The sequence below is a fragment of the Pan paniscus genome, chromosome 2, assembly GCF_029289425.2.
Source record: "Pan paniscus chromosome 2, NHGRI_mPanPan1-v2.0_pri, whole genome shotgun sequence".
In the NCBI taxonomy this organism is placed as follows: Eukaryota; Metazoa; Chordata; class Mammalia; order Primates; family Hominidae; genus Pan; species Pan paniscus.
This window is the reverse complement of record NC_085926.1, coordinates 136,457,472-136,484,141: the sequence shown is the minus strand read 5'-3', so window position 1 is coordinate 136,484,141 and position 26,670 is coordinate 136,457,472. Positions and strand designations below refer to the sequence as shown.

Below are 26,670 nucleotides of genomic sequence, written 5' to 3'. Positions count from 1 at the left end.
TCTTCTTTATCTCTTTTGATCTTTGTTGGTTTAAAGTCTGTTTTATCAGAGACTAGGATTGCAACCCCTGCTTTTTTTTGTTTTCCATTTGCTTGGTAGATCTTCCTCCATCCCTTTATTTTGAGCCTATGTGTGTCTCTGCACATGAGATGGGTCTCCCGAATACAGCACACTGATGGGTCTTGACTCTTTATCCGATTGCTTTTAATTGGGGCATTTAGCCCATTTACATTTAAGGTTAATATTGTTATGTGTGAATCTGATCCTGTCATTATGATGTTAGTTGGTTATTTTGCCCGTTAGTTGATGCAATTTCTTCCTAGCATTGATGGTCTTTACAATTTGGCATGTTTTTGCAGTGGCTGGTACTGGTTGTTCCTTTCCATGTTTATTGCTTCCTTCAGGAGCTCTTGTAAGGCAGGCCTGGTGGTGACACAATCTCTTTGCATTTGCTTGTCTGTAAAGGATTTTATTTCTCCTTCATTTATGAAGCTTGGTTTGGCTGGATATGAAATTCTGGACTGAAAATTCTTTTCTTTAAGAATGTTGAATATTGCCCCCCACTCTCTTCTGGCTTGTAGGGTTTCGGGCAAGAGATCTGCTGTTAGTCTGATGGGCTTCCCTTTGTGGGTAACCCGAGCTTTCTCTCTGGCTGCCCTTAACATTTTTTCCTTCATTTCAACCTTGGTGAATCTGACAATTATGTGTCCTAGGGTTGCTCTTCTCAAGGAGTATCTTTGTGGTGTTCTCTGTATTTCCTGAATTTGAATGTTGGCCTGTCTTGCTAGGTTGGGGAAGTTCTCCTGGATAATATCCTGAGGAGTGTTTTCCAACTTGGTTCCATTCTCCCCCTCACTTTTGGGTACACCAATCAAACATAGATTTGGTCTTTTCACATAGTCCCATATTTCTTGGAGGCTTTGTTCATTCCTTTTTACTTTTTTCTCTAAACTTCTCTTCTCGCTTCATTTCATTAATTTGATCTTCAATCACTGATACCCTTTCTGCCACTTGATCAAATCAGCTACTGAAGCTTGTGCATGTGTCACATAGTTCTTGTGCCATGGTTTTCAGCTCCATCAGGTCATTTAAGGTCTTCTTTACACTGTTTATTCTAGTAAGCTATTCATCTAATCTTTTTTCAAGGTTTTTAGCTTCCTTGTGATGGGTTTGAACATCCTCCTTTAGCTTGGAGAAGTTTGTTATTACCGACCTTCTGAAGCCTACTTCTGTCAACTCGTCAAAGTCATTCTCCATCCAGCTTTGTTCTGTTGCTAGTGAGGAGCTGCGATCCTTTGGAGGAGAAGAGGCGCTTTGATTTTTGGAATTTTCAGCTTTTCTGCTCTGGTTTCTCCCCATCTTTGTAGTTTTATCTTCCTTTGGTCTTTGATGATGGTGACCTACAGATAGGGTTTTGGTGTGGATGTCCTTTTTGTTAATGTTGATGCTTTTCCTTTCTGTTTGTTAGTTTTCCTTCTAACAGTTAGGTCCCTCAGCTGCAGGTCTGTGGGAATTTGCTGGAGGTCCACTCCAGACCCTGTTTGCCTGGGTATCGCCAGCAGAGGCTGCAGAACAGCAAATATTGCTGCCTGATCTTTCCTCTGAAATCTTCATCTCAGAGGGGCACCTGGCTGTATGAGGTGTCAGTCGGGCCCTACTGGGAGGTGTCTCCCAGTTAGGCTACACGGAGGTCAGGGACCCACTTGAGTAGGCAGTCTGTCCATTCTCAGAGCTCAAACACCATGCTGGGAGAACCACTGCTGTCTTCAGAGCTGTCAGACAGGGACGTTTAAGTCTGCAGAAGTTTCTGCTGCCTTTTGTTCAGCTATGCCCTGCCCCCAGAGGTGGAGTCTACAGAGGCAGGCAGGCCTCTTTGAGCTGCGGTGGGCTCTACCCAGTTCAAGCTTTCCTGCCGCTTTGTTTACCTACTCAAGCCTCAGCAATGGCAGATGCCCCTCCCTCAGCCAGGCTGCCACCTTGCAGTTCAATCTTGGACTGCTGCGCTAGCAGTGAGCAAGGCTCCATGGGCATGGGACCCACTGAGCCAGGCATGGGATATAATCTCCTGGTGTGCCATTTGCTGAGACCATTGGAAAAGCGCAGTGTTTGGGTAGCAGTGTCTGGATTTTCCTAGTACAGTCTGTCACGGCTTCCTTTGGCTAGGAATGGGTAATCTCCCTACTCTTGCACTTCCTGGGTGAGGCGATGCCCCACCCTGCTTCGGCTCGCCCTTTGTGGGCTGCACCCACTGTCCAACCAGTCCCAACGAGATGAACCAGGTACCTCAGTTGGAAACGCAGAAATCACCTGTCTTCTGCATCAATCACACTGGGAGCTGCAGACTGGAGCCTTTCATATTCAGCCATCTTGGATGCCCTTGGGTTTATTTTTTAAAATGCATCATTATAGTCTTGTTTTTCCCCTTTACTAGTTAGAAAATTATATACTTCTGTTCAGTTCTTCAGTGGATGTCCTAGAAATTCTCAAGCATCCTTAACTTATACAAAAGCCCAGTGTTAACAGATACCTTTACCAGTGTCCACCTCCATTGTAAACAAACTTAGAACACTGTTACTCCATTTACCCTACTCTCAGCCAGTATATTTCTGTTACTGTGCATTTTAATTGTACATTTTATACTTCACAAGATCTCATTATGTAGTCTGTGTTTATACTCGCCCATTTTTTTGCTCTATTTTTTTCTACATCTCTGCTTTTCCATCAGGGAGTCTTCTGCATGAAGTAGCTTCTTTAGAATTTTTTTACAGAGCAGATGCAATGAACACTCTCAGATTTACTTTGTGTCATGTGTTTGAAAATATATTACTTTTGCCTTTATTATTCGTTAATGAATGTTTTCACTGGCTTTGGAATTTTAGATAAGCAATTATTTTCTTTCAGCACATTGAAGATATTAGTGTCTAGGTATGACTGACTTTTTTTTTTTTTCTTTTTTTTCTTTCTTTTTTTTTTTTTACTGTATCCCAGTTGCAATATGTTGGGTTTCTAGAATGTGTGGATTTATGTCTTTCATTGATTCTCAAATTTTTCTTAGCCATTAGCTCTTCAAATTCTCCTTCTACTCCATTCTTTCCTCTGTTCTTGGGTACCAGTTATGCATTCTGTGGTGGGGGGTTAGACAGGACAGAGTGTACGTGTGTGTGTGGTATATGTGTAAAATCCCAGAATGCTTTATTTCCAGAGGAGAACATTATAAGATAGGGTTTATTCAAATGAGTCTTACAATCAGCTATCTAAGAAGTCACAAAGTTTTGACGCAGGAATGACCTGAATTGCCCTGCAAGAGTAGTGGATTCTTTTAAATATACTTTTCTTTAACTCCTTTTGCACTTTTTGTCTTTTTTCATTTAGGCAAGTCAAATTTTTTAATTGCCAATTTCTGTTTCTTTTGATTCTACAAAAGTAACTATGTTTCCGGTAGCCCCTAAACCCCAGGATTCCAATCAACCATCAGACAGACTCATGACTGAAAAACAGGTAAACTTAAAATATTTTAAGACATTGCTTCTCAAAATATGTGCCAAAGAATGCTACATCTACAAACAGGAAAATTTGACTTTAAAAGGATTCTTTTCTCAAATAATTTTAGGAAATGCTGGGTTAAAGACTATGAAATGGTTTAATTACTCTAAGACTTCACAATATTAGTCTCCAAAGGGAGGATTTAGTATACAGCATTTCATACATACTTAACACTAGTTTGATGAACATTTCATTAGACTAGTGTTCTGTAGCATGTACTTTGGAAAATGCCATTCCCAACTATTTTCAGAATTTACAATTACTTTATCTTAAAATGTAAGAGGTATCAGGAAACAATATGTATAAGTTAATCATTCAAAATATGTGACTTTATTATGTATAGAACATTTTGTTTTTATGAGTTACTGTAGAAGTTCTGAGACACTAACTCAGAGCTTTTGGCTCCTAAAACAACATCAATGATAATTTTAGTTGTGTCTACCACGTAGTTAAACTCTGTGATCAGAAAGACTAAAGCATAAATGAGAGAAAAGTTATGAGTGGGAGGAGATGTAAAAAAAAGGAGGAAGAAGTCAACAGTCAAAAAGAAAGTCTTGTTTGACTTTGAGAGTGTCTTTCAGGGTGATTCTGTTAGAGTCAGTTATCCAGATGGACGGGCTCCTTTTTATAGTTAGACCTTGTCCATTTGACAAGGAGCTGTCTGAAATATTGGCTCCAAAATCAGGTATGTTTTGATTTTTTTGTGACCCTAGTCATTATGAAAGTGATACTTAGGGGCCGGGTGTGGTGGCTCATGCCTGTAATCTCAGCACTTTGGGAGGCCAGGGCGGGTGGATCACCAGGTCAGGAGATCCAGACCAACCTGGCTAACAAGGTGAAACCCCATCTCTACTAAAAATACAAAAAATTAGCCGGGCGTGGTGGCGGGCGCCTGTAGTCCCAGCTACTCGGGAGGCTGAGGCAGGAGAATGGCGTGAACCTGGGAGGCAGAGCTTGCAGTGAGCCGAGATTGTACCACTGCACTCCAGCCTAGGTGACAGAGCAAGACTCTGTCTCAAAAAGAAAAAAAAAAGCAAGTGATACTTAGAAGTGACTCACCTTTTCTTTTCTTTACTATCCAGTTATTATAGCCTAGTTTACAGCTGTTTATTCTGAGCAGGGCTTGGTTTGGCTTAGTTAAATCTAAAACCTTAGATTTATTTGATTCACTGAAATTACAAGGTGTTTTTGTTGTTGTTGTTGGTCTTGTCCATTGAGGCCTACATATGAGTATTCTGTATAATGCAACAATTTGTGCTTATTTACATACTTCTAGTCTATTACTAATTTTGCTAGAAACAATAAATGTGTTTTTTGGATATTATATATGCATAAACATTTATACTTAAAACTTTTGAAGAAAAAGTTCTATTCTGAAAATGCAGGAAATTATATATGAGAGAATTTCTTCACTTTATATCTAAAGTTAACCCTTTCTTCTCTTTCTGTAATTGTAGCAGGAAGAAGCAGAATGGGAAAGCATAAATGTGCTATTGATGATGCATGGCTTAAAACCTTTGTCTCTAGTCAAAAGAACAGATCTCAAAGGTAATTAGTTCCTATTCTTGATGCTTAAGGTAAAAAGTTTATTTTTCCTTAAAAAATTTTTTTTGCCTTTTATTTTTACTATCTGTATTATATACTTTTTAAATGTAGATCTCATCATTTTTGACAAACAGTCATCACAAAGGATGAGACAGAATTTGAAATTGTTGGTGGAAGAAACATCACGTCAACAGAACATGATACAGGAGCTTATAGAAACTAATCAACAGCTTAGGTGAGAAAATGGAAAACATTTCTTTTGAATTGTTTGTATGCATTCTAAAAATAACTGCCTTGAAAAAAATCTTGAAATTTAATTTCCCATTTTGATTAAATATTAAACTAAAAAATATTTTTGTAGGTAAAATTTTAATAGGTAAATCTTTTGGTAATAGCTTAGCATAGATGTTTAATGGTACCCTATATTTCTTCTATTAGTTTCTGTTGCAGGATGAGCATCTCAAATCTGAAAATCTGAAAGGCTCCAAAATTTGAAACTTTTTGAGCACCAACATGATGCTTAAAGGAAATGCTTATTGGAGCATTTTGGATTTTGGATTTTCAGATTTGAGATGCTTAACTAGTAAGTATGATGCAAATATTCCAAAATCTGAAAAAATCTGAAATATGAATCACTTCTGGTTCCAAGCATTTTGGATAAAGAGAATGCAAAGAAACTTTAGAAAGGCAATACATTCTTATATGGATATGTTTGGTAATTCGATTTATTTTTAATACTAAGGGAAGAAATTGTATGTCTATTAACTTAGAAATGAACTTCAGCTAGAGCAAAGCCGAGCAGCCAATCAAGAACAACGAGCTAATGACTTGGAACAAATTATGGAAAGTGTGAAATCCAAAATTGGTGAATTGGAGGATGAATCACTAAGTAGGGCTTGCCACCAACAGAATAAAATAAAAGATCTTCAAAAGGAGCAGAAAACTTTACAGGTACTGAGTTATGAATTCTTAGATGATGGTTAGTTAGTACTAAAACAGCTCATTATGGTCCCAGGTGACTTCCATGTTGTTTGATTCAGTGGTTTTTAAGTTTTTTGGCTTATCACTGCTACCTTGAAATTCTCTTCACTTGGTTTCTAGAATGTCCTTTGTTTCCCTCTGACCTCACTGATCATTCTCTAATTTCTTTTGCTGTTTTTTTTTCTCATCTCCCTAACCTCTTAGTGTTGGAATTCCCCAGTGCTCAGTCCTTAGATCTTTTCTCTTTCTTACATACTCTGATGCCCTTGGTGATGTCAATCTAACATAGGATCCAAAATTTATATCCGTAGCCCAGTCCTCTCCCCGAATTCCAGACTCATATCCAGCTGCCTACTTGATATCTCTGCTGGATATCTAATAGGCATCTACAACTTTGTTTGTTTATTTATTTACTTTTTTGAGACAGCGTCTGGCTCTGTCACCCAGGTTGGAGTGCAGTGGCGCAATCACAGCCCAGTGCAACCTCTGCCTCCTGCACTCAAGTGATCCTTCCACCTCAGCCTCTGGAGTAGCTGGGACTACAGGCGCATGCCACCACGCCTGGCTAATTTTTATATTTTTTATAGAGACAGGCTTTTGCCATGTTACCTAGGCTGGTCTCAAACTCCTGAGCTCAAGTGATCCGCCTGCCTCGGCCTCCCAAAGTGCTGGGATTACAGGTGTGGGGCACTGCATTTGGCTGGCATCTACAACTTTTTATGTCTAAAACTGAGTTCTTTTTATAGAAATGGCAATTTTATAACATTAAATAATTAACTCCCTAATTTTAAAAAACTATTAAAACTTGGGTGTTTATTGTGATTAAAAGAAATGAATCTTATGCTGGTAACTAATGTTTAGTTGTGTGAGTTGTTTCTGATCTTTACTAACATTATGTCATTATAAACATTGAGTCCTTATTTAGTGGTTTTGCTGACACAACACTATATATACCTTTGCATATGTGAGTTCAGGCTATCTAAAAGGGAGCAGTATTCATCAGGCAGGGTCTGGAAGTCCCCTCAGTGTATGCTGGCAGTATTGGAAGGATCAGATGAGTTAGTATAAATTCCATGGAGTCCGAGAGAATTAACCAGAGATACTAGGGGGCTCTAGTATGAGGACAGAGGCAGTTGGTGCTCTGACCTTGTTTATGTGCCAGCTTGGGGCAGGCAGTAGTAGAGCTGCTGGTATTGACCATAGTTTCAGAGAAGACATTGTTTGACAAACTCCTCTAGCATAGAATGCTAAATTTTTAGGTTGGCTTTGTTTTTTTTGTGTGTTTTTTTTTGTTTGTTTTTTTAGACAGAGTCTCACTCTGTTTCCCAGGCTGGTGTGGTGTGCAGTGGTGTGATCTAGGCTCACTGCAACCTCTGCCTCCCGGGTTGAAGCGATTCTCCTGCCTCAGCCTCCCAAGTAGCTGGGACTACAGGCATGCACCACCACGCCCGGCTAATTGTTTGTATTTTAGTAGAGATGGGGTTTCACTATCTTGGCTAGGCTGGTCTTGAACTCCTGACTTCGTGATCCACCCGCCTCAGCCTCCCAAAGTGCTGAGATTATAGGTGTGAGCCACTGCGCCCGGCCTAGGTTGGCTTTGTTAACAAGGTTGCTTTCCTCATCAATAGTATATTTATAAAATCTCTCTAAATGGAGGGGTATTTTGGAAATACTTTCTATATGCATTGGTTTTGACCTTGCTCTTAGATATAGGGCATGTGGAAATCTGAAGCTCTTTAAATCATTGACTTATTGGTGTGAAAAAGCAGCCATCAGAAGCTGTAAAGGTGCTGTGCCAGGTCTTTGGCTGAGTGAACAAGTTGAGAGCAGGAAGACCAGTGGTCTTTGTTGGGGGAAGATATCTATTTATCTTTCAGACAGGTTGAGATGTAATTAATAACAAATTAAATTATTAGAAATACAAAACTTACAAATTTACCAGGGTTTTAAGCACTTCAAAGAACAGATACATGAGAGTTCATTGATAAGGGGTGACTTGAATGTAATGCCATGTATTTTCTATCAAATAGTTTCATCTGTCATAAATGATTTATCATGCCTTTAGCTCTTTGTTCCAGGTCCCAAAGATTTGTCGTGTAGCTTATAAATTGGTACAGAGGAGGTTTCGTGCTTCAGTCACCCATAGAAGGGGAAAGGCAAATATGATTGAGGAGTGGACACCTGGGGTTGGGGAAGGCTATCTGTGCTAATATGATCAACTGAAATTAGCTGTTTGTTTTTTTAAGTCTCTGATGGGTACTTTATAGAGTGTCAACAGAAATCAGCAAACCCAAGGAATTGCTGCCCCTGAATGTTGCTAGGTTGCCTCATTTCTATTACATACTAGTCAAACATCTCATTCTATTATAGAGAAGGAAAAAATATTTTTACTTCTACCCTTTCAGATTCTCAGTCAGGACTCTGTAACAAAAAACTAACAAGTGAAAAACAAACAAGTTTATGAATATGTTTATATCATATATACATGGGAGAAACCCATGGATGTTGGGCTTAAAGAGGTTGCTAGAACTTGGACTTCCATAGCATCTTAACAACAGCCACCACCAATAAATTTGCAGAGAAGTGGCAAGACAAAGGAAAAGGACTTTGAGTCTCTAGGGAAGCAAATTGTGGGAAGGTAAATATATTAGGGACTAATGAAAGATAAGGGCTAGTCAGTAAACTTGGTTATGTAGAGTCCTCTAGTGCCACCTCTGGGCTAATAAGGATCCAGGGTTGTCACTGGATTAATTTCTATACAGATTTATGTCCTCCTTTAGGCTAATAAAGGAAGGGAAGAGAGCTTTTCTTGTGTTATCATCTTAGTTGCCTTCAACTCAGAATAATCCTTATGCCAAAGTGGCATGTTTTGAGGTGTCAGCTTCTTCTATTCTTCACCATACTAATCAATCTTTGCTTTCTTGAGAAGATGAAAGTGCCTGTGGAGAATAATTATTTCATAGTTTAAGACACATTCTTCTATTTTTGGTATACAGTTGTTTCCAATTTTAGAAGGGTTTAGTGCTGCATGTTTGGTAGTTGGGAGAAAGGAAACATTGGTTTTGTATGTATATGCAAAGAGGTCAAGGAAATTTGCAAATGTTTGAGGTATATTGAAAGACTTTTGGGAAAAGACAATTCAGTTGGCATGGGCTATTAATATAATTGATATTCAGTTTTTTTCATTCAGCATTATTTCAGGATTCACCCATGTAGTTGCACATATCCATAGTTTATTCCTTTTTATTGCTGAGAAGTACTCCATTGTATAGATATATCACAGTTTGTTTATCCATTCATCTGTTGATGGACATTTTAGTTTCTAGTTTTTGGCTATTACAAAGAAAGCTCTTGTAAACTGTATGTTCAAATATTTGTGTGGACATATGCTTTCAGTTTTCTTGGGTAGATACCTAGAATTGGAATTCCTGAGTCATATGGTAAGTATACATTTAAGTTTTTTTTTTTATATATATATATACTTTAAGTTCTGGGGTACATGTGCAGAACATGCAGGTTTGTTGCATAGGTATACACGTGCCATGGTGGTTTGCTGCACTCATCAACCCGTCATCTACATTAGGTATTTCTCCTAATGCTATCCCTCCCCTAGCCCCCAAGCCCCTGACAGGCCCCACTGTGTGATGTTCCCTTGCTGTGTCCATGGGTTCTCATTGTTCAGCTCCCACTTATAAGTGAGAATGTGCAGTGTTTGGTTTTCCATTCTTGTGTTAGTTTGCTCAGAATAATGGTTTCCAGATTCAAAGGACATGCACTCCTTGTTTTCATGGCTGCATAGTATTCCATGATGTATATGTGCCACATTTTCTTTATCCAGTCTATCATTGATGGGCATTTGAGTTAGTTCCAAGTTTTTGCTGTCGTGAATAGTGCTGCAATAAACGTGTGCATGTGTCTTTATAGTAGAATTATTTATAATCCTTTGGGTATATACCCAGTAATGGGATTGCTGGGTCAAATGATATTTCTTCTGGTTCTAGATCCTTGAGGAATCACCACACTGTCTTCCACAATGGTTGAACTAATTTACACCCCCACCAACAGTGTAAAAGTGTTCCTATTTCTCCACATCCTCTCCGGCATCTGTTATTTTCTGACTTTTTAATGATCGCCATTCTAAATGGCATGAGATGGTATCTCATTGTGATTTTGATTTGCATTTCTCTAATGACCAGTGATAATGAGCTTTTTTTCATATGTTTGTTGGCCACATAAATGTCTTCTTTTGACAAGTGTCTGTTCATATCTTTCACCCACTTTTTGATGGGGTTGTTTGTTTTTTTTCTTGTAAATTTGTTTAAATTCTTTGTAGATTCTGGATATTAGCCCTTTGTCAGATGGGTAGACTGCAAAAATTTTCTCCCGTTCTGTAGGTTGCCTGTTCACTCTGATGGTAGTTTCTTTTGCTGTGCAGAAGCTCTTTAGTTTAATTAGATCCCACTTGTCTATTTGGCTTTTGTTGCCATTGCTTTTGGTGTTTTAGTCATGAAGTCTTAGCCCATTCCTGTGTCCTCAGTGGTATTGCCTAGGTTTTCTTCTAGGGATTTTATGGTTTAAGGTCCTACGTTTAAGTGTTTATTCCATCTTGAGTTAATTTTTGTATAAGGTGTAAGTAAGGGGTCCAGTTTCAGTTTTCTGCATATGGCTAGCCAGTTTTCCCAACACCATTTATTAAATAGAGAATCCTTTCCCCATTTCTTGTTTTTGTCAGGTTTGTCAAAGATCAGATGGTTGTAGATGTGTGGTGTTATTTCTGTGGCCTCTGTTCTGTCCCATTGATCTATATATCTGTTTTGGTACCCGTACCATGCTGTTTTGGTTATATAGCCTTGTACTATAGTTTGAAGTCAGGTAGTGTGTTGCCTTCAGCTTTTTGCTTAGAATTATCTTGGCTATGCAGGCTCTCTTTTGGTTCCATATGAACTTTAAACTAGTTTTTTTCCAATTCTGTGAAGAAAGTCAGTGGTAGCTTGATGGGGATAGCATTGAATCTATAAATTACTTTGGGCAGTACGGCCATTTTCACAATATTGATTCTTCCTATCCATGAGCATGGAATGTTTTTCCATTTGTTTGTGTCCTCTCTTATTTCCTTGAGCAGTAGTTTGTAGTTCTCCTTGAAAAGGTCCTTCACATCTCTTGTAAGTTGTATTCCTAGGTATTTAATTCTCCTAGTAGCAATTGTGAATGGGAGTTCACTCATGATTTGGCCCTGTTTGTCTATTATTGGTGTATAGGAATGCTTGTGATTTTTGCACATTGATTTTGTATCCTGAGACTTTGCTGAAGTTGCTTATCAGCTTAAGGAGATTTTGGGCTGAGACAATGGGGTTTTCTAAATATACAATCATGTCATCTGCAAACAGAGACAATTTGACTTCCTCTTTTCCTATTTGAATACCCTTTATTTCTTTCTCTTGCCTGATTGCCCTGGCCAGAACTTCCAATACTATGTTGAATAGGAGTGGTGAGAGAGGGCATCTTTGTTTTGTGCTGGTTTTCAAAGGGAGTGCTTCCGGTTTTTGCCCATTCAGTATGATATTGGGTGTGGGTTGTCATAATTAGCTCTTATTATTTTGAGATACGTTCGATCAATCCCCAGTTTATTGAGAGTTTTTAGCAAGAAGGGCTGTTGAATTTTGTTGAAGTCCTTTTCTGCATCTATTGAGATAATCATGTGGTTTTTGTCTTTGGTTCTGTTTACATGATGGATTACATTTATTGATTTGCATGTGTCAAACCAGCCTTGCATCCCAGAGATGAAGCCAACTTGATCGTGGTGGATAAGGTTTTTGATGTGCTGCTGGATTTGGTTTGCCAGTATTTTATTGAGGATTTTCACATCGATGTTCATCAGGGTTATTGGCCTGAAATTTTCTTTTTTTGTTGTGTCTCTGCCAGGTTTTGGTATCAGGATGATGCTGGCCTCAGAAAATGAGTTAGGAAGGATTCCCTTATCTTCTATTGATTGGAATAGTTTCAGAAGGAAAGGTACCAGCTCCTCTTTGTACATCTGGTAGAATTCACTGTGAATCCATCTGGTCCTGGACTTTTTTTGGTTGGTAGGCTATTAATTACTGCCTCAATTTCAGAACTTGTTATTGGTCTATTTAGGGATTTGACTTTTTCCTGGTTTAGACTTGGGAGGGTGTATGTGTCCAGGAATTTATCAATTTCTTCTAGATTTTCTAGTTTATTTGCATAGACATGTTTATAGTATTCTCTGATGGCAGTTTGTATTTCTGTGGGATCAGTGGGGATATCCCCTTTATCATTTTTTATTGCATCTATTTGATTCTTCTCTCTTTTCTTCTTTATTAGTCTGGCTAGTGGTCTATCTATTTTGTTGATCTTTTCAAAAGACCAGCGCCTGGATTCATTGATTTTTTTGAAGAGTGTTTTGTGTCTCTAGCTCCTTCAGTTCTGCTGTAATCTTAGTTATTCCTTGACTTCTGCTAGTTTTTGAGTTTGTTTGCTCTTGCTTCTCTAGTTCTTTTAATTGTGATTTTAGGGTGTCGATTTTAGATCTTTCCTGCTTTCTCTTGTGGGCACTTAGTGTTATAAATTTCCCTCTACACACGGCTTTAAATGTGTCCCAGAGATTCTGGTACATTGTGTCTTTGTTCTCATTGGTTTCAAAGAACATCTTTATTTCTGCTTTCATTTCGTTGTTTACCCAGTAGTCATTCAAAGGCAGGTTATTCAGTTTCCATGTAGTTGAGTGGTTTTGAGTGAGTTTCTTAATCCTTAGTTCTAAGTTGATTGCACTGTGGTCTGAGAGACTGTTTGTTATAATTTCTGTTCTTTTGCATTTGCTGAGGAGTGTTTTACTTCTAATTATGTAGTCAATTTTAGAATAAGTGTGATGTGGTGCTGAGAATGTATATTCTGTTGATTTGGGGTGGAGAGTTCTGTAGATGTCTATTAGGTCTGCATGGTCCAGAGCTGAGTTCAAGTCCTAAATATCCTTGTTAATTTTCTGTCTCATTGATCTGTCTAATATTGATAGTGGGGTGTTAAAGTCTCCCACTATTATTTTGTGGGAGTCTGAGTCTCTTTGTAGGTCTCTAAGAACTTTACTTTATGAATCTGGGTGCTCCTGTATTGGGTGCATATATATTTAGGATAGTTAGCTCTTGTTGTTGCACTCATCCCTTTACCATTATGCAATGCCCTTGTCTCTTTTGATCTTTGTTGGTTTAAATTCTGTTTTATCAGAGACTAGGATTGCAACCCCTGCTTTTTTTTTTTTTTGCTCTCCATTTACTTGGTAAATATTCCTCCGTCCCTTTATTTTGAGCCTATGTGCATCTTTGCAAGTGAGATGGGTCTCCTGAATACAGCACACTGATGGGTCTTGACTCTATCTAATTTGCCAGGCTGTGTCTTTTAAGTGGGGCATTTAGCCGTTTACATTTAAGGTTAATATTGTTATGTGTGAATTTGATCCTGTAATTATGATGGCAGCTGGTTATTTTGCCTGTTAGTTGCTGCAGTTTCTTCATAGTGTCGATGGTCTTTACAGTTTGGTATGATTTTGCGGTGGCTGGTACTGGTTGTTCCTTTCCATGTTTAGTGCTTCCTTCAGGAGCTCTTGTAAGGCAGGCCTGGTGGTGACAAAATTGCTCAGCATTTGTTTGTCTGTAAAGGTTTTTATTTCTCCTTCACTTATGAAGCTTAGTTTGGCTAGATATGAAATTCTGGGTTGAATATTTTTTAAGAATGTTGAATATTGGCCCCCACTCTCCTCTGGCTTGTAGGGTTTCTGGAGAGAGATCTGGTGTTAGTCTGATGGGCTTCCCTTTGTGGGTAACCCCAACCTTTTTCTCTGGCTGCCCTTAACATTTTTTCCTTCATTTCAACCTTGGTGAATCTGACAATCACGTGTCTTGGGGTTGCTCTTCTCAAGGAGTATCTTTGTGGTGTTCTCTGTTTTTTTCTGAACTTGAATGTTGGCCTGTATTGCTAGGTTAGGGAAGTTCTACTGGATAGTATCCTAAAGAGTGTTTTCCAACTTGGTTCCATTCTCCCCGTCACTTTCAGGTACAATAATCAAACGTAGATTTGGTCTTTTCACATAGTCGCATATTTCTTGGAGGCTTTGTTCATTCCTTTTCATTCTTTTTTCTCTAATCTTGTTTTCTCGCTTTATTTCATTAACTTGATCTTCAATCTCTGATATCCTTTCTTCTGCTTGATCAGTTCGGCTACTGATACTTGTGTATGCTTCACGAAGTTCTTTTTTTTTTTTTTTTTTTGAGACGGCGTCTTGCATTGTCGCCCGGGCCAGAGTGCAGTGGCACAATCTCGGCTCACTGCGAGCTCCATCTCCCAGGTTCACGCCATTCTCCTGCCTCAGCCTCCCAATAGCTGGGACTACAGGTGCCCGCCACCATGCCCAGCTAATTTTTTGTGTTTTTAGTACAGACGGGGTTTCACTGTGTTAGCCAGGATGTCTTGATCTCCTGACCTTGTGATCCACCCGCCTTGAACTCCCAAAGTGCTGGGATTACAGGGGTGAGCCACCGCACCCGGCCAGCTTCACGAAGTTCTTATGCTGTGTTTTTCAGCTCCATCAGGTTGTTTATGTTCTTCTCTAAACCGGTTATTCTAGTTAGCAATTTGTCTAACCTTTTTTCAAGGTTCTTAGCTTCCTTGCATTGGGTTAGGACATGCTCCTTTAGCTCAGAGGAATTTGTTATTACCCACCTTCTGAAGCCTACTTCTGTCAGTTCGTCAGACTCATTCTCCATCCAGTTTTGTTTCCTTGGTGGTGAGGAGTTGTGATCCTTCAGAGAAGAGGCATTCTGGTTTTTGGAATTTTCAACCTTTTTGTGCTGGTTTCTCCCCATCTTCGTAGATTTATCTACCTTTTGTCTTTGATATTGATGACCTTATGATGGGGTCTCTGAGTGGACATCCTTTTTGCTGATGTTGATGCTACTCCTTTCTGTTTGTTAGTTTTCCTTCTAACAGTCAGGCCCCTCTGCTGCAGGTCTGCTGGAGTTTGCTGGAGGCCCACTCCAGACCCTGTTTGCCTGGGTATCACCAGCAGAGGTTGCAGAACAGCAAAGATTGCTGTCTGTTCCTTCCTCTGGAAGATTCATCCCAGAGGAGCACCCGCCAGTTGCCAGCTGGAGCTCTCCTGTATGAGGTGTCTGTTGGCTCCTACTGGGAGGTGTCTCCCAATCAGGAGACACGGGGTTCAGTGATCCACTTGAGGAGGTAGTTTGACCTTTAGCAGAGCTCGAACGCTCTGAGATCTGCTGCTCGAACGTGCTAGGAGATCTGCTGCTCTCTTCAGAGCCGTCAGGCCAGGACGTTTAAGTCTGCTGACGCTGTGCCCACATCCGCCCCTTCCCCCAGGTGCTCTGTCCCAGGGAGATGGGGGTTTTATCTCTAAGCCCCTGACTGGGGCTGCTGCCTTTTTTTCAGAGGTGCCCTACCCAGAGAGGAGGAATCTAGAGAGGCAGTCTGGCCACAGCAGCCTTGCTGAGCTGTGGTGGGCTCCATCTAGTTCGAACTTCTGGGCGGCTTTGTTTATTCTGTGAGTGAAACTGCTACTCAAGCCTCAGCAGTGGTGGACGCCCCTCACCCCACCAAGCTCAAGTGTCCTAGGTTGACCTCAGACTGCTGCGCTGGCAGTGAGAATTTCAAGCCAGCATATCTTAGCTTGCTGGGCTCCATGGGGGTGGGACCTGCCTACCCAGACCTCTTGGCTCCCTGGCTTCAGTCCCCTTTCCAGGGGAGCACATGGTTCTGTCTCGCTGGCATTCCAGGTGCCACTGGGGTATGAAAAAAAAACCCAAAAACTCCTGCACCTAGCTCAGTATCTGTCCAAATGGCCACCCAGTTTTGTGATTGAAACCCAGGGCCCTGGTGGCATAGGCACTGGAGGGAATCTTCTGGTCTGCAGGTTGTGAAGACCATGGGAAAAGCACAGTATCTGGGCTAGAGTGCACTGTTCCTCACGGCACAGTCCCTCCTGGCTTCCCTTGGCTAGTAGAGCAAGTTCTCTAACCCCTTGTGTTTCCCGGGTGAGGCAACACCCCACCCTGCTTCGGTTTGCCCTCTGTGGGCTGTACCCACTGTCCAACCAATCCCAATTAGATGAACATAGTACCTCAGTTAGAAATGCAGAAATCACTTGCCTTCTGCATCGATCTCGCTGGGGAGCTGCAGACTGGAGCTGTTCATATTCAGCCATCTTGGCAGCAATCCTCACATTTAAGTTTTTAAGAAACTGTCAGACTTTTTCAAAGTAGCTCTATCATTTCACATTCTGACCAATGTATGAGAATTCTAGTTTCTTTATGTCCTCATCAACACTTGGTATTTGTCACCTTAATTTTGATGAATATTTTCACTGGGTATAGAATTATAAGTTGGTAGTTACTTTCTTTCAGCATTTGAAAATATTCCATTGTCTCTTGGATTCATTGTTTCTGCTGAGAATTCAATTGTCAATCTATTTGCTGTTCCTTTGAAGGCAATTTATAATATCTCTGACTACCTTTAATATTTTTCTCCTTGTTTTTGTTTGTTTGTTTTTTGTTTTTGGTATAGAGTCTTGCTCTGTTGCCCAGGCTAGAGTGCAGTGGCACAAGCTTGGCTCACTGCACCCTCCGCCTCCTGGGATCAAGTGATCCTCCCACCTCAGTCACCTGAGTAGCTGGGATTACAAGTGTGCACCCAGCTAATTTTTGTATGTTTAGTAGAGATGTGGTTTCACCAGGTTGGCCATGCTGGTCTTGAACTCCTGGCCTCAAGTGATCTACTGGCCCTGGCTGCCCAAAGTGCAGGGATTACAGGCGTGAGCCACCAGGCTCAGCTTGTTTTTGTTTTAAAGCATTTTTACTATGTGCCTAGGCGAGTTTTCTTTTGATTTATCTTCCTTTGATTTTGCAGCATTTCTTGAATGTGTAGCTTGATGTCTTTCATCAGTTTGGGTACATTCTTAGCTATTATGTCTTCAAATATTGTTTCTGCCTCATTTTCTCTTTTCAATTTGCCCAGGAGTCCAATTCCATTAGTATTTATCATTGACTACCCTATGTCTTTCATGTTTATTCTTTATGTTTCTTCCTTTTGTCTTTTGATACTTTATTCTGGATATTTTATTTCGGTTATTGTATTTTTTAGTTTTAGAATTTCTAGTGTCTTTGCTTTGGTTTCCAGCTTTCTGCTGAAATTATCTGTTTTGCGTCTCTGAATATATTAAATTTACTTATTTTAAAATCTGTGTCTGATTTTGGGAACAAGATAGAGGTGGTGTTTGCATAATATTGTGAATGTCCTAAATGCTATTGAATTGTTCACTTTAAAATGGTTAATTTTATGTTATGTGAACTTCACCTCAATTTTTAGAAGTCAGCATGTCTGATAATTTGACTCTCTGGTTCTCAGTGGATTACTTTTTATAGCCTGCTGTTTTTGTAGGTTTCCTTTTGTGCTGTTTTTACTCCTGGTGTGCCTGGTTGTTTTTTACTGAGTGCTGAGCTTTGTATAGGAACAGTTGTAGAAATAAGTTGAGATCTACTGTGGTGTTATTTTACCCTAGAGGTAATCATGATTGCTTCTGGTAGACATCTAGGTGTACTAGTACTCTGGGATCATCTTAATCCAGCTTTAGAGATTGTGATGGTTTGAAATATACCTCAGTCCCAAAGAAAACTAGTGTATTTCTAGTTCATCATTATTCCTAGGGTGTAGTGTGAGAAGTTTCCTAGGACCTTCCCTTCTTTGTTAGGCCTTTGTGTCTAATTTTTGTTTCATATCCATGCCAGGCATAAGTAAAAATATCTTTGGTCACCTTCTTAGCTTCTGACACCTTTTCAGGTGTCTGAAAACACACTTGTGGGAAATGTAGCTCCAAAAGCTAGACTTGCTACTTTGAGTTTCCTTTTTCTTTTCTTTTTTGAGACGGAGTCTTGCTCTGTCTCTCAGCCTGGAGTGCAGTGGTGTGAGCTCAGCTCACTGCAACCTCCACCTCCCAGGTTCACACGATTCGCCCACTTCAGCCTCCTGAGTAGCTGGAATTACAGGCATGCACCAGCACGCCCAGTTAATTTTTGTATTTTTAGTGGAAACAGGGTTTCACCATGTTGGCCAGGCTAGTCTCGAACTCCTGACCTTAGGCGATCCGCCTGCCTCGGCCTCGCAAAGTGCTGGGATTACAGGCATGAGCCACTGTGCCTGGCCGGTTTTCTTTTTTCTCCAGAATCATGGTCCTGTAATTTTCATTTCCTTGTTAGCACTTTCAAACAGATTTAAAAATTTTTTGATCATCTTTTTAAAGTTTTTCTCAGTAAGAGAATTGGTCTGAATTACCTAGTCTATTATTTACAGAACAGGAGTTCTCTTGTATTTCCTTAAGCATAGAAGCATAGTTTTAAAATTGTCTGTGTCTGATAATTCTAATATTGGATGTTCTTTGTGGGCTTGATCTGTTATGTCTTATTTCTTTTTTAAAAATTTTTTATTTCCATAGGCTTTGGGGTAACAGGTGGTATTTGGTTACATTTATAATTACTTTAGTGGTGATTTGTGAGATTTGGTGCACCAAGCAGTATACACTGAACCCAATTTGTAGTCTTTTGTTCCTCAGTCCCTTTTCACCCTTTCCCTCTGAGTCCCCAAAGTCCATCGTATCATTCTTTGTTGCAGGAAGTCAGGGACCCCAAACGGAGGGACCAGCTGAAGCCATGGCAGATGAACGTGGATTGTGAAGATTTCGTGGACATTTATTAGTTCCCCAAATTAATACTTCTATAATTTCTTATGCCTGTCTTTACTGCAGTCTCTGAACATAAATTGTGAAGATTTCATGGACGCTTATCACTTCCCCAATCAATACCCTTGTGATTTCCTATGCCTGTCTTTACTTTAATGTCTTAATCCTGTCAGCTGAGGAGGATGTATGTCGCCTCAGGACCCTGTGATGATTGCGTTAACTGCACAAATTGTTTGTAGAGCATGTGTGTTTGAACAATATGAAATCTGGGCACCTTGAAAAAAGAACAGGATAACAGCAATGTTCAGGGAATAAGAGAGAGAACCTTAAACTCTGACCGCCGGTGAGCCGGGCAGAACAGAGCCATATTTCTCTTCTTTCAAAAGCAAATGGGAGAAATATCACTGAATTCTTTTTCTCAGCAAGGAACATCCCTGAGAAAGAGAATGCGCCCCTGAGGGTGGGCCTCTAAAATGGCCCCCTTGGGTGTGGCTGTCTTCTATGGTCAAGACTGTAGGGATGAAATAAGCCCCAGTCTCCCATAGCGCTCCCAGGCTTATTAGGACGAGGAAATTCCCGCCTAATAAATTTTGGTCACACCGGTTGCTCTCAAACCCTGTCTTCTGAAAAGATGTTATCAATGACAATGGTGCCCGAAACTTCATTAGCAATTTTAATTTCGCCCCGGTCTGTGGTCCTGTGATCTCGCCCTGCCTCCATTTGCCTTGTGATATTCTATTACCTTGTGAAGTACGTGATCTCTGTGACCCACACCCTATTTGTACACTGCCTCCCCTTTTGAAAATCCCTAATAAAAACTTGCTGGTTTTACAGCTCAGGAGGCATCACGGAACCTACCGACGTGATGTCTCCCCCGGACACCCAGCTTTAAAATTTCTCTCTTTTGTACTCTGTCCCTTTATTTCTCAACCCGGACGATGCTTAGGGAAAATAGAAAAGAACCTACGTGACTGTCGGGGGCAGGTTCCTTGATAATTCTTTTTTTTTTTTTTTTTTTTTTTTTGAGACAGAGTCTCACTCTGTCACCCAGGCTGGAGTGCAGTGGCACAATCTAAGCTCACCACAACCTCTGCCTCCCGGGTTCAAGCAATTCTCCTGCCTCAGCCTCCTGAGTAGCTGGGACTACAGGCTCCCACCACCATGCCCAGCTAATTTTTGTATTTTTAGTAGAGATGGAGTTTCACCATATTGGCCAGGATGGTCTTGATCTCCTGACCTCATGATCCACCCACCTTAGCCTCCCAAAGTGTTGGGATTACAGGCGTGAGCCACTGTGCCCGGCCCGTTGTATCTTTCTCATGCCTTTGCATTGTCATAGCTTAGCTCCCACTTATAAGTGAGAACATATGTTCAGTTTTCCATTCCTGCGTTACTTCACTTAGAATAATAGTCTACAATCCTGTCCAGATTGCTGCAAATGCCATTGATTCATCCATTTTTATGGCTGAGTAGTATTCCATCGTGTATGTATACCACAGTTTCTTTATCCACTTGTTGATTGATGGGCATTTCAGCTGGTTCCACATTTTTGCAATTGTGAATTGTGCTTTTGTATAATGTTATACATTATATGAATTGTACATTTGTGTAATGACTTCTTTTCCTCTGGGTAGATACCCAGTAGTGGGATTGCTGGATCAAACGGTAGTTCTACTTTTAGTTCTTTAATGAATCTCCACACTGTTTTCCATAGTGGTTGTACTAGTTTACATTCCCACCAGCAGTGTAGAAGTTTTCCCTTTTCACCACATCCACACCAACATCTACTGTTTTTTGATTTTTTGATAATGGGCATTCTTGTGGGAGTGAGGTGGTATCACATTGTGGTTTTGATTTGCATTTCCCTGACCATTGGTGATGTTGAGCATGTTTTCATGTGTTTGTTGGCCATTTGTATATCTTCTTTTCAGAATTCTCTATTCATATCCTTAGCTCACTTTTTGATGGGATTATTTGTTTTTTCTTGCTAATTTGTTTGAGTTTCTTGTAGATTCTGGATATTAGTCCTTTGTCGGATGTATAGATTGTGATGATTTTTTTCCCACTCTATGGGTTGTTTGCTGACTGTTCCTTTTGCTGTGCAAAAGCTCTTTAGTTTAAGTCCCACCTATTTATCTTTGTGTTTCATTTGCTTTTGAGTTCTTGGTCATGAAATCTTTGCCTAATCCAATGTCTAGAAGGGTTTTTCTGATACTATATTCTAGAATTTTTATGGTTTAGGTCTTAGATTTAAGTCATTTAAGTCCTTGATCCATCTTGAGTTGATTTTTTTTTTTTTTTTTTTTTTTTGAGATGGAGTCTCAATCTGTCACCCAGACTGGAGTGCGATGGCATACTCTTGGCTCACTGCAACCTCCACCTACTGGGTAGAAGTGATTCTCCTGCCTCAGCCTCCCGAGTAGGTGGGATTACAGGTGCCTGCCACCATGACCAGCTAATTTATGTATTTTTAGTAGAGACAGGGTTTCACAATGTTCACCAGGCTGGTCTTGAACTCCTGACCTCAGATGATCTACCCGCCTCCCAAAGTGCTGGGATTACAGGCATGAACCACTGTGTCTGGCCTTGAGTTGATTTTTGCATAAGGTCAGAGATGAGGATCCAGTTTCATTCTTCTACATGTGGCGTGCCAATTATCCCAGCACCATTTGCTGAATAGGATGTCCTTTCCCCACTTCATGTTTTTGTTTGCTTTGTCCAAGATCAGATGGCTGTAAGTATTTGGCTTTATTTATGAGTTCTCTGTTCTGTTCCATTGGTCTATGTGCCTATTTTTATACCAGTACCATGCTGTTTTGGTGACTATAGCATTATAATATAGTTTGAAGTCAGATAATGTGATGCCTCCAGATTTGTTCTTTTTGCTTAGTCATTCTTTGGCTATGTGGGCTCTTTTTTGGTTTCATGTGAATTTTAGGATTGTTTTTTGTTTTTTCTAATTCTGTGAAGAATGATGGTGGTATTTTGATGGGAATTGCATTGTATTTGTAGATTGGTTTTGGCAGTATGGTCATTTTCACAATATTGATTCTACCCATCCATGAGCATAGGATGTGTTTCCATTTGTTTGTGTTGTCTGTGATTTTTTTCAGCCATGTTTTGTAGTTTTCCTTGAAGAGGTCTTTCACCTCCTTGGTTAGGTATATTCTTAAGTACTTTATTTTATTTTTACAGTAAAAGGGACTGAGTTATTGATTAGATTCTCAGCTTGGTCACTGTTGGTGTATAGCAGAGATACTGATTTGTGTACATTAATTTTGTATCCTGAAACTTTGCTAAATTCATTTATCAGTTCTGGGAGCTTTTTAGAAAACTCTAAGGAGTTTTCTAGGTATACAGTCATATTGCCAGTGAACAGCAGTAGTTCGACTTCCTCTTTACTGATTTGGGTGCCCTTTATTTCTTTCTCTTGTTTGATTGCTCTGACTAGAACTTCCAGTATTACTGTTGAATAGAAGTGGTGAGAGTAGGCATCCTCGTCTTGTTCTAGTTCTCAATAGAAGTGGTGAGAGTAGGCATCCTTATCTTGTTCCAGTTCTCAAAGGGAATGCTTTCATAATACTTTCCCAGTATTATGTTGGCTGTGGATTTATCATAGATGGCTTTTATTACTTTGAGGTATGTCCCTTGTATGCTGATTCTGCTGAGGGTTCTAATGACAAAAGGATGCTGGATTTTTTTTTTTTCATATGGAGTCTCACTCTGTTGTCCAGGCTAGAGTGCGGTGGCATGATCTTGGCTCACTGAAATCTCCGCCTCCCAGGTTCAGGCGATTCTCCTGCCTCAGTCTCCTGAGTAGCTGGGATTACAGGCATGCACCACCATGCCTGGCTATTTTTTGTATTTTTAGTAGAGACAGGGTTTCATTCACCATGTTGGCCAGGCTAGTCTTGAACTACTGACCTCAGGTGATCCACCCACCTCAGCCTCCCAAAGTGTTGGGATTACAGGTGTGAGCCACCATGCCTGGCCTGGATTTTGTCAAATGCTTTTTCTGAGTTTATCGAGATGATCATGTGATTTTTATTTTAAATTCTGTTTATATGGTGTATCACATTTATTGACTTTTGTATGTTAAACTATCCCTGCATACCTGGTATAAGACCCACTTGATCATGGTGGATTATCTTTTTGATATGCTGTTGAATTCATTTAGCTCATATTTTGTTAAGGATTTTTGCATCTATGTTCATCAGGGATATTTGTCTGTAGTTTTCTTTTTTTGTTATATCTTTTCCTAGTTTTGGTATTAGGGTGATACTGGCTTTATAGAATGATTTAGGGAGGATTCCCTCTTTCTCTGTCTTTTGGAATAGTGTCAATAGGATTGACACCAATTCTTCTTTGAATGTCTGGTAGAATTCACCTGTGAATCTGTCTAGTCCTGGATTTTTTTTTTTTTTTTTTTTTTTTTGTCTTTTTGAGATGGAGTCTCTCTCTGTCACCCAGGCAGGAGTGCAGTGGCCCGATCTCAGCACACTGCAAGCTCCACCTTCAGGGTTCACACCATTCTCCTGCCTCAGCCTCCCGAGTAGCTGGGACTATAGACGCCTGCTGCCACACCCAGCTAATTTTTTTGTATTTTTAGTAGACACGGGGTTTCACCGTGTTAGCCAGGATGGTCTCGATCTCCTGACCTCGTGATCCACCCACCTTGGCCTCCCAAAGTGCTAGGATTACAGGCGTGAGCCATCGTGCCCGGCCGGTATTTTTTTTTTTTGAAGGCAGTATTTCGTTCTCACTGCTTGTTATTGGTCTGTCTAGGGTTTCGAATTCTTCCTGATTTAAACTAGGAGTTGTGTCTTTTTAGGAATTTACCCATCTCCTCTAGGTTTTCTAGTTTATATGTGTAAAAGTTTTGATAGTAGCCTTGAATGATCTTTTGTATTTCTGTGGTGTCAGTTGTAATATCTCCCGCTTCATTTCTAATTCAGCTTATTTGGATCTTCTCTCTTCTCTTGGTTAATCTTGCTGGTGGTCTATCAATTTTATTTATCTTTTCAAGGAACCAGCTTTTTGTTTCATTTATCTTTTGTATTTTTGTTTGATTGTTTCAGTTTCATTTAGCTCTGCTCTGATCTTGGTTATTTCCTTTCTTCTGCTGGGTTTGGGTCAGGTTTGTTCTTGTTTCTCTAGTTCCTTGAGGTGTGACCTTAGATTGTCTAGTTGTGTTCTTTCAGACTTTTTGGTGTAAGCGTTTAAGGTGGTGAATTTTCCTCTTAGCACCGCCTTTACTGTATCCCAGAGGTTTTGATAGGTTATGTCACTATTATCTCTCGGTTCAAAGAATTTTTAAACTTCCATCTTGATTTTATTGTTGACCCAATGATCATTCAGGAGCAGGTTATTTAATTTCCATGTATTTGCATGGCTTTGAAGGTACCTTTTGGAGTTGATTTTCAGTTTTATTCCACTGTGGTCTGAGAGAGTAATTGATATAATTTCAATTTTCTTAAATTTTTTGAGACTTGTTTTGTGGCCTATCATATGGTCTGTCTTGGAGATAGTTCCATATGCTGATGAATAGAATGTATATTCTACAGTTGTTGGGTAGAATGTGTTGTAAATATCTGTTAAGTTTATTTGTTCTGGGGTATAGTTTAAATCCATTGTTTCTTTGTTGATTTTCTGTCTTGATGACCTGTCTAGTGCTGTCAGTGGAGTATTGAAGTCCCCCACTATTATTGTGTTGCTGTCTATCTCATTACTTATGTCTAGTAGTAGTTGTTTCATAAATTTGGGAACACCAGGGTTAGGTACATATGTATTTAGGATTGTGATATTTTCCTGTTGGACAAGGCTTTCTATCATTATATAATGTCCCTGTTTGTCTGTTTTTTAACTGCTGTTGCTTTAAAGTTTGTTTCGTTTGATATAAGAATAGCTACTCCTACTCGCTTTTGGTGCCCATTTGCATGGAATGTCTTTTTTCACCCCTTTACCTGACATTTATGTAAGTCCTTATATGTTAGTTGAGTGTCTTGAAGGCAACAGATGATTGGTGAATTCTTATCCATTGTGCAATTCTGTATCTTTTAAGTGGAGCATTTAGGCAATTTACATTCAACATCAGTATCAAGATGTGAGGTACTATTCCATTCATCATGCTATGGAGTTTCACTCTTGTCACCCAGACTGGAGTGCAGTGGCGGGATATCGGCTCACTGCAACCTCTGCCTCCTGGGTTCAAGTGATTCTCCTGCCTCAGCCTCCTGAGTGGCTGGAACTACAGACACACGCCAACATGCCTGGTGAATTTTTGTATTTTTAGTATAGACGGGGTTTCACTATGTTGGCCAGGCTGGTCTTGAACTCCTGACCTCATGTGATCCACCTGCCTCATTCTCCCAAAGTGCTGGGATTGCAGGCATGAACCACTGCACCCAGCCAGATTTTTTTAATTGTATTTTTGTTTTATAGGTCCTGTGACATTTATGCTTTGAAAAGGTTCTGTTTTGATGTGTTTTCAGGATTTGTTTAAAGATTTAGAGCTCTTTTAGTAGTTCTTGTATTGCTGGCTTGTTAGTGGTGAATTCTCTCAGCATTTGTTTGTCTGATAAAGACTATCTTTCCTTTGTGAAGCTTAGTTTCTCTGGATACAAAATTCTTGGCTGATAATTGTTTTGTTTAAGGAGGCTAAATATATGGCTCCAATCCCTTCTAGCTTATAGTTTTCTGCTGAGAAATCTGCTGTTAATCTTATAGGTTTTCCTTTATAGGTTACCTGGTGCTTTTGCCTCACAGCTCTTAAGATTCTTTCCTTTGTCTTGACTTTAAATAACCTGATGACAATGTGCCTAGGCAATCTTTTTGCGATGAATTTCTCAGGTGTTCTTTGAGCCTCTTGTATTTGAATGTCTAGGTCTTTAGCAAGGCTGGGGAACTTTTCCTCAATTATTCCCCCAGAGATGTTTTCCAAACTTTTAGATTTCTCTTCTTCCTCAGGCATGACAGCTATTCTTAGATTTGGTCGTTTAACATAATCCCAAACTTCTTGGAGACTTTGTTCATTTTCTTTTATTCATTTTCTTTGTCATTGTTGGATTGGGTTAATTCGTAAAGCTTGTCTTCAGGCTCTGAAGTTCTTTCTTCTGCTTGTTCAATTCTATTGCTGAGACTTTCCAGAACATTTTGCCTTTCTCTTTGTCCTTTATTTCCTGAAGTTGTGATTGTTTTTTAATTTATGCAATCGGCCAGGCACGGTGGCTCATGCCTGTAATCCCAGCACTTTGGGAGGCTGAGGCGGGCAGATCACGTGAGGTCAGGAGTTTGAGACCAGCCTGGCCAACATGAAGAAATCTCATCTCTGCTAAAAATACAAAATTAGCCAAGCGTGGTGGCACATGCCTGTAATCCCAGCTACTCAGGAGACTGAGGCAGGAGAATCGCTTGAACCTGGGAGGCGGAGGTTGCAGTGAGCCAAGATCACTCCATTGCACTCCAGCATGGGTGACAAGAGCGAAACTCTGTCTCAAAAACAACAACAACAAAAAATGTATGCAATCTTTTCACTGAAGATTTCTCTCCTCATTTCTTGTATCATTTTTTGAATTTTTTAAAAGTTGGACTTCACCCTTCTCTGGTGCCTCCTTGATTAGCTTAATAATCACCCTTCTGAATTATTTTCAGGTAAATCAGGGATTTCTTCTTGGTTTGGATCCATTGCTGGTGAGCTAGTGTAATTTTTGGGGAGTGTTAAAGAGCCTTGTTTTGTCATATCAGAATTGTTTTTCTGGTTCCTTCTCATTTGGGTAGGCTATGTCAGTGGGAAGGTCTGGGCCTCAAGGCTGCTGTTCAGATTCTTTTGTCCCACGGGATGTTCCTTT

At 40.0% G+C, this 26,670-nt stretch overlaps 1 protein-coding gene across 5 annotated transcripts in view; it reads left to right on the top strand.

Annotated features, from left to right (window-relative positions):
- CEP70 (centrosomal protein 70) overlaps positions 1-26,670 on the top strand; it is a 134,729-nt gene that overhangs the window by 18,084 nt on the left and 89,975 nt on the right. For 3 of the 5 annotated variants that reach the window (XR_008624898.2, XR_008624899.2, XM_008976052.5), the window contains exons 3-5: positions 5,001-5,091; positions 5,200-5,323; positions 5,859-6,039. Coding sequence is in view for 3 of the 5 variants with exons in the window: in XM_008976052.5 (XP_008974300.5) it covers positions 5,001-5,091; positions 5,200-5,323; positions 5,859-6,039 (396 nt within the window). In the remaining 2 variants the exon portion in view is untranslated. Of the gene's footprint in view, positions 1-3,372; positions 3,499-5,000; positions 5,092-5,199; positions 5,324-5,858; positions 6,040-26,670 lie in introns of all 5 variants that reach the window. The other 2 variants (XM_024928372.4, XM_024928373.4) reach the window with 2 other exon arrangements.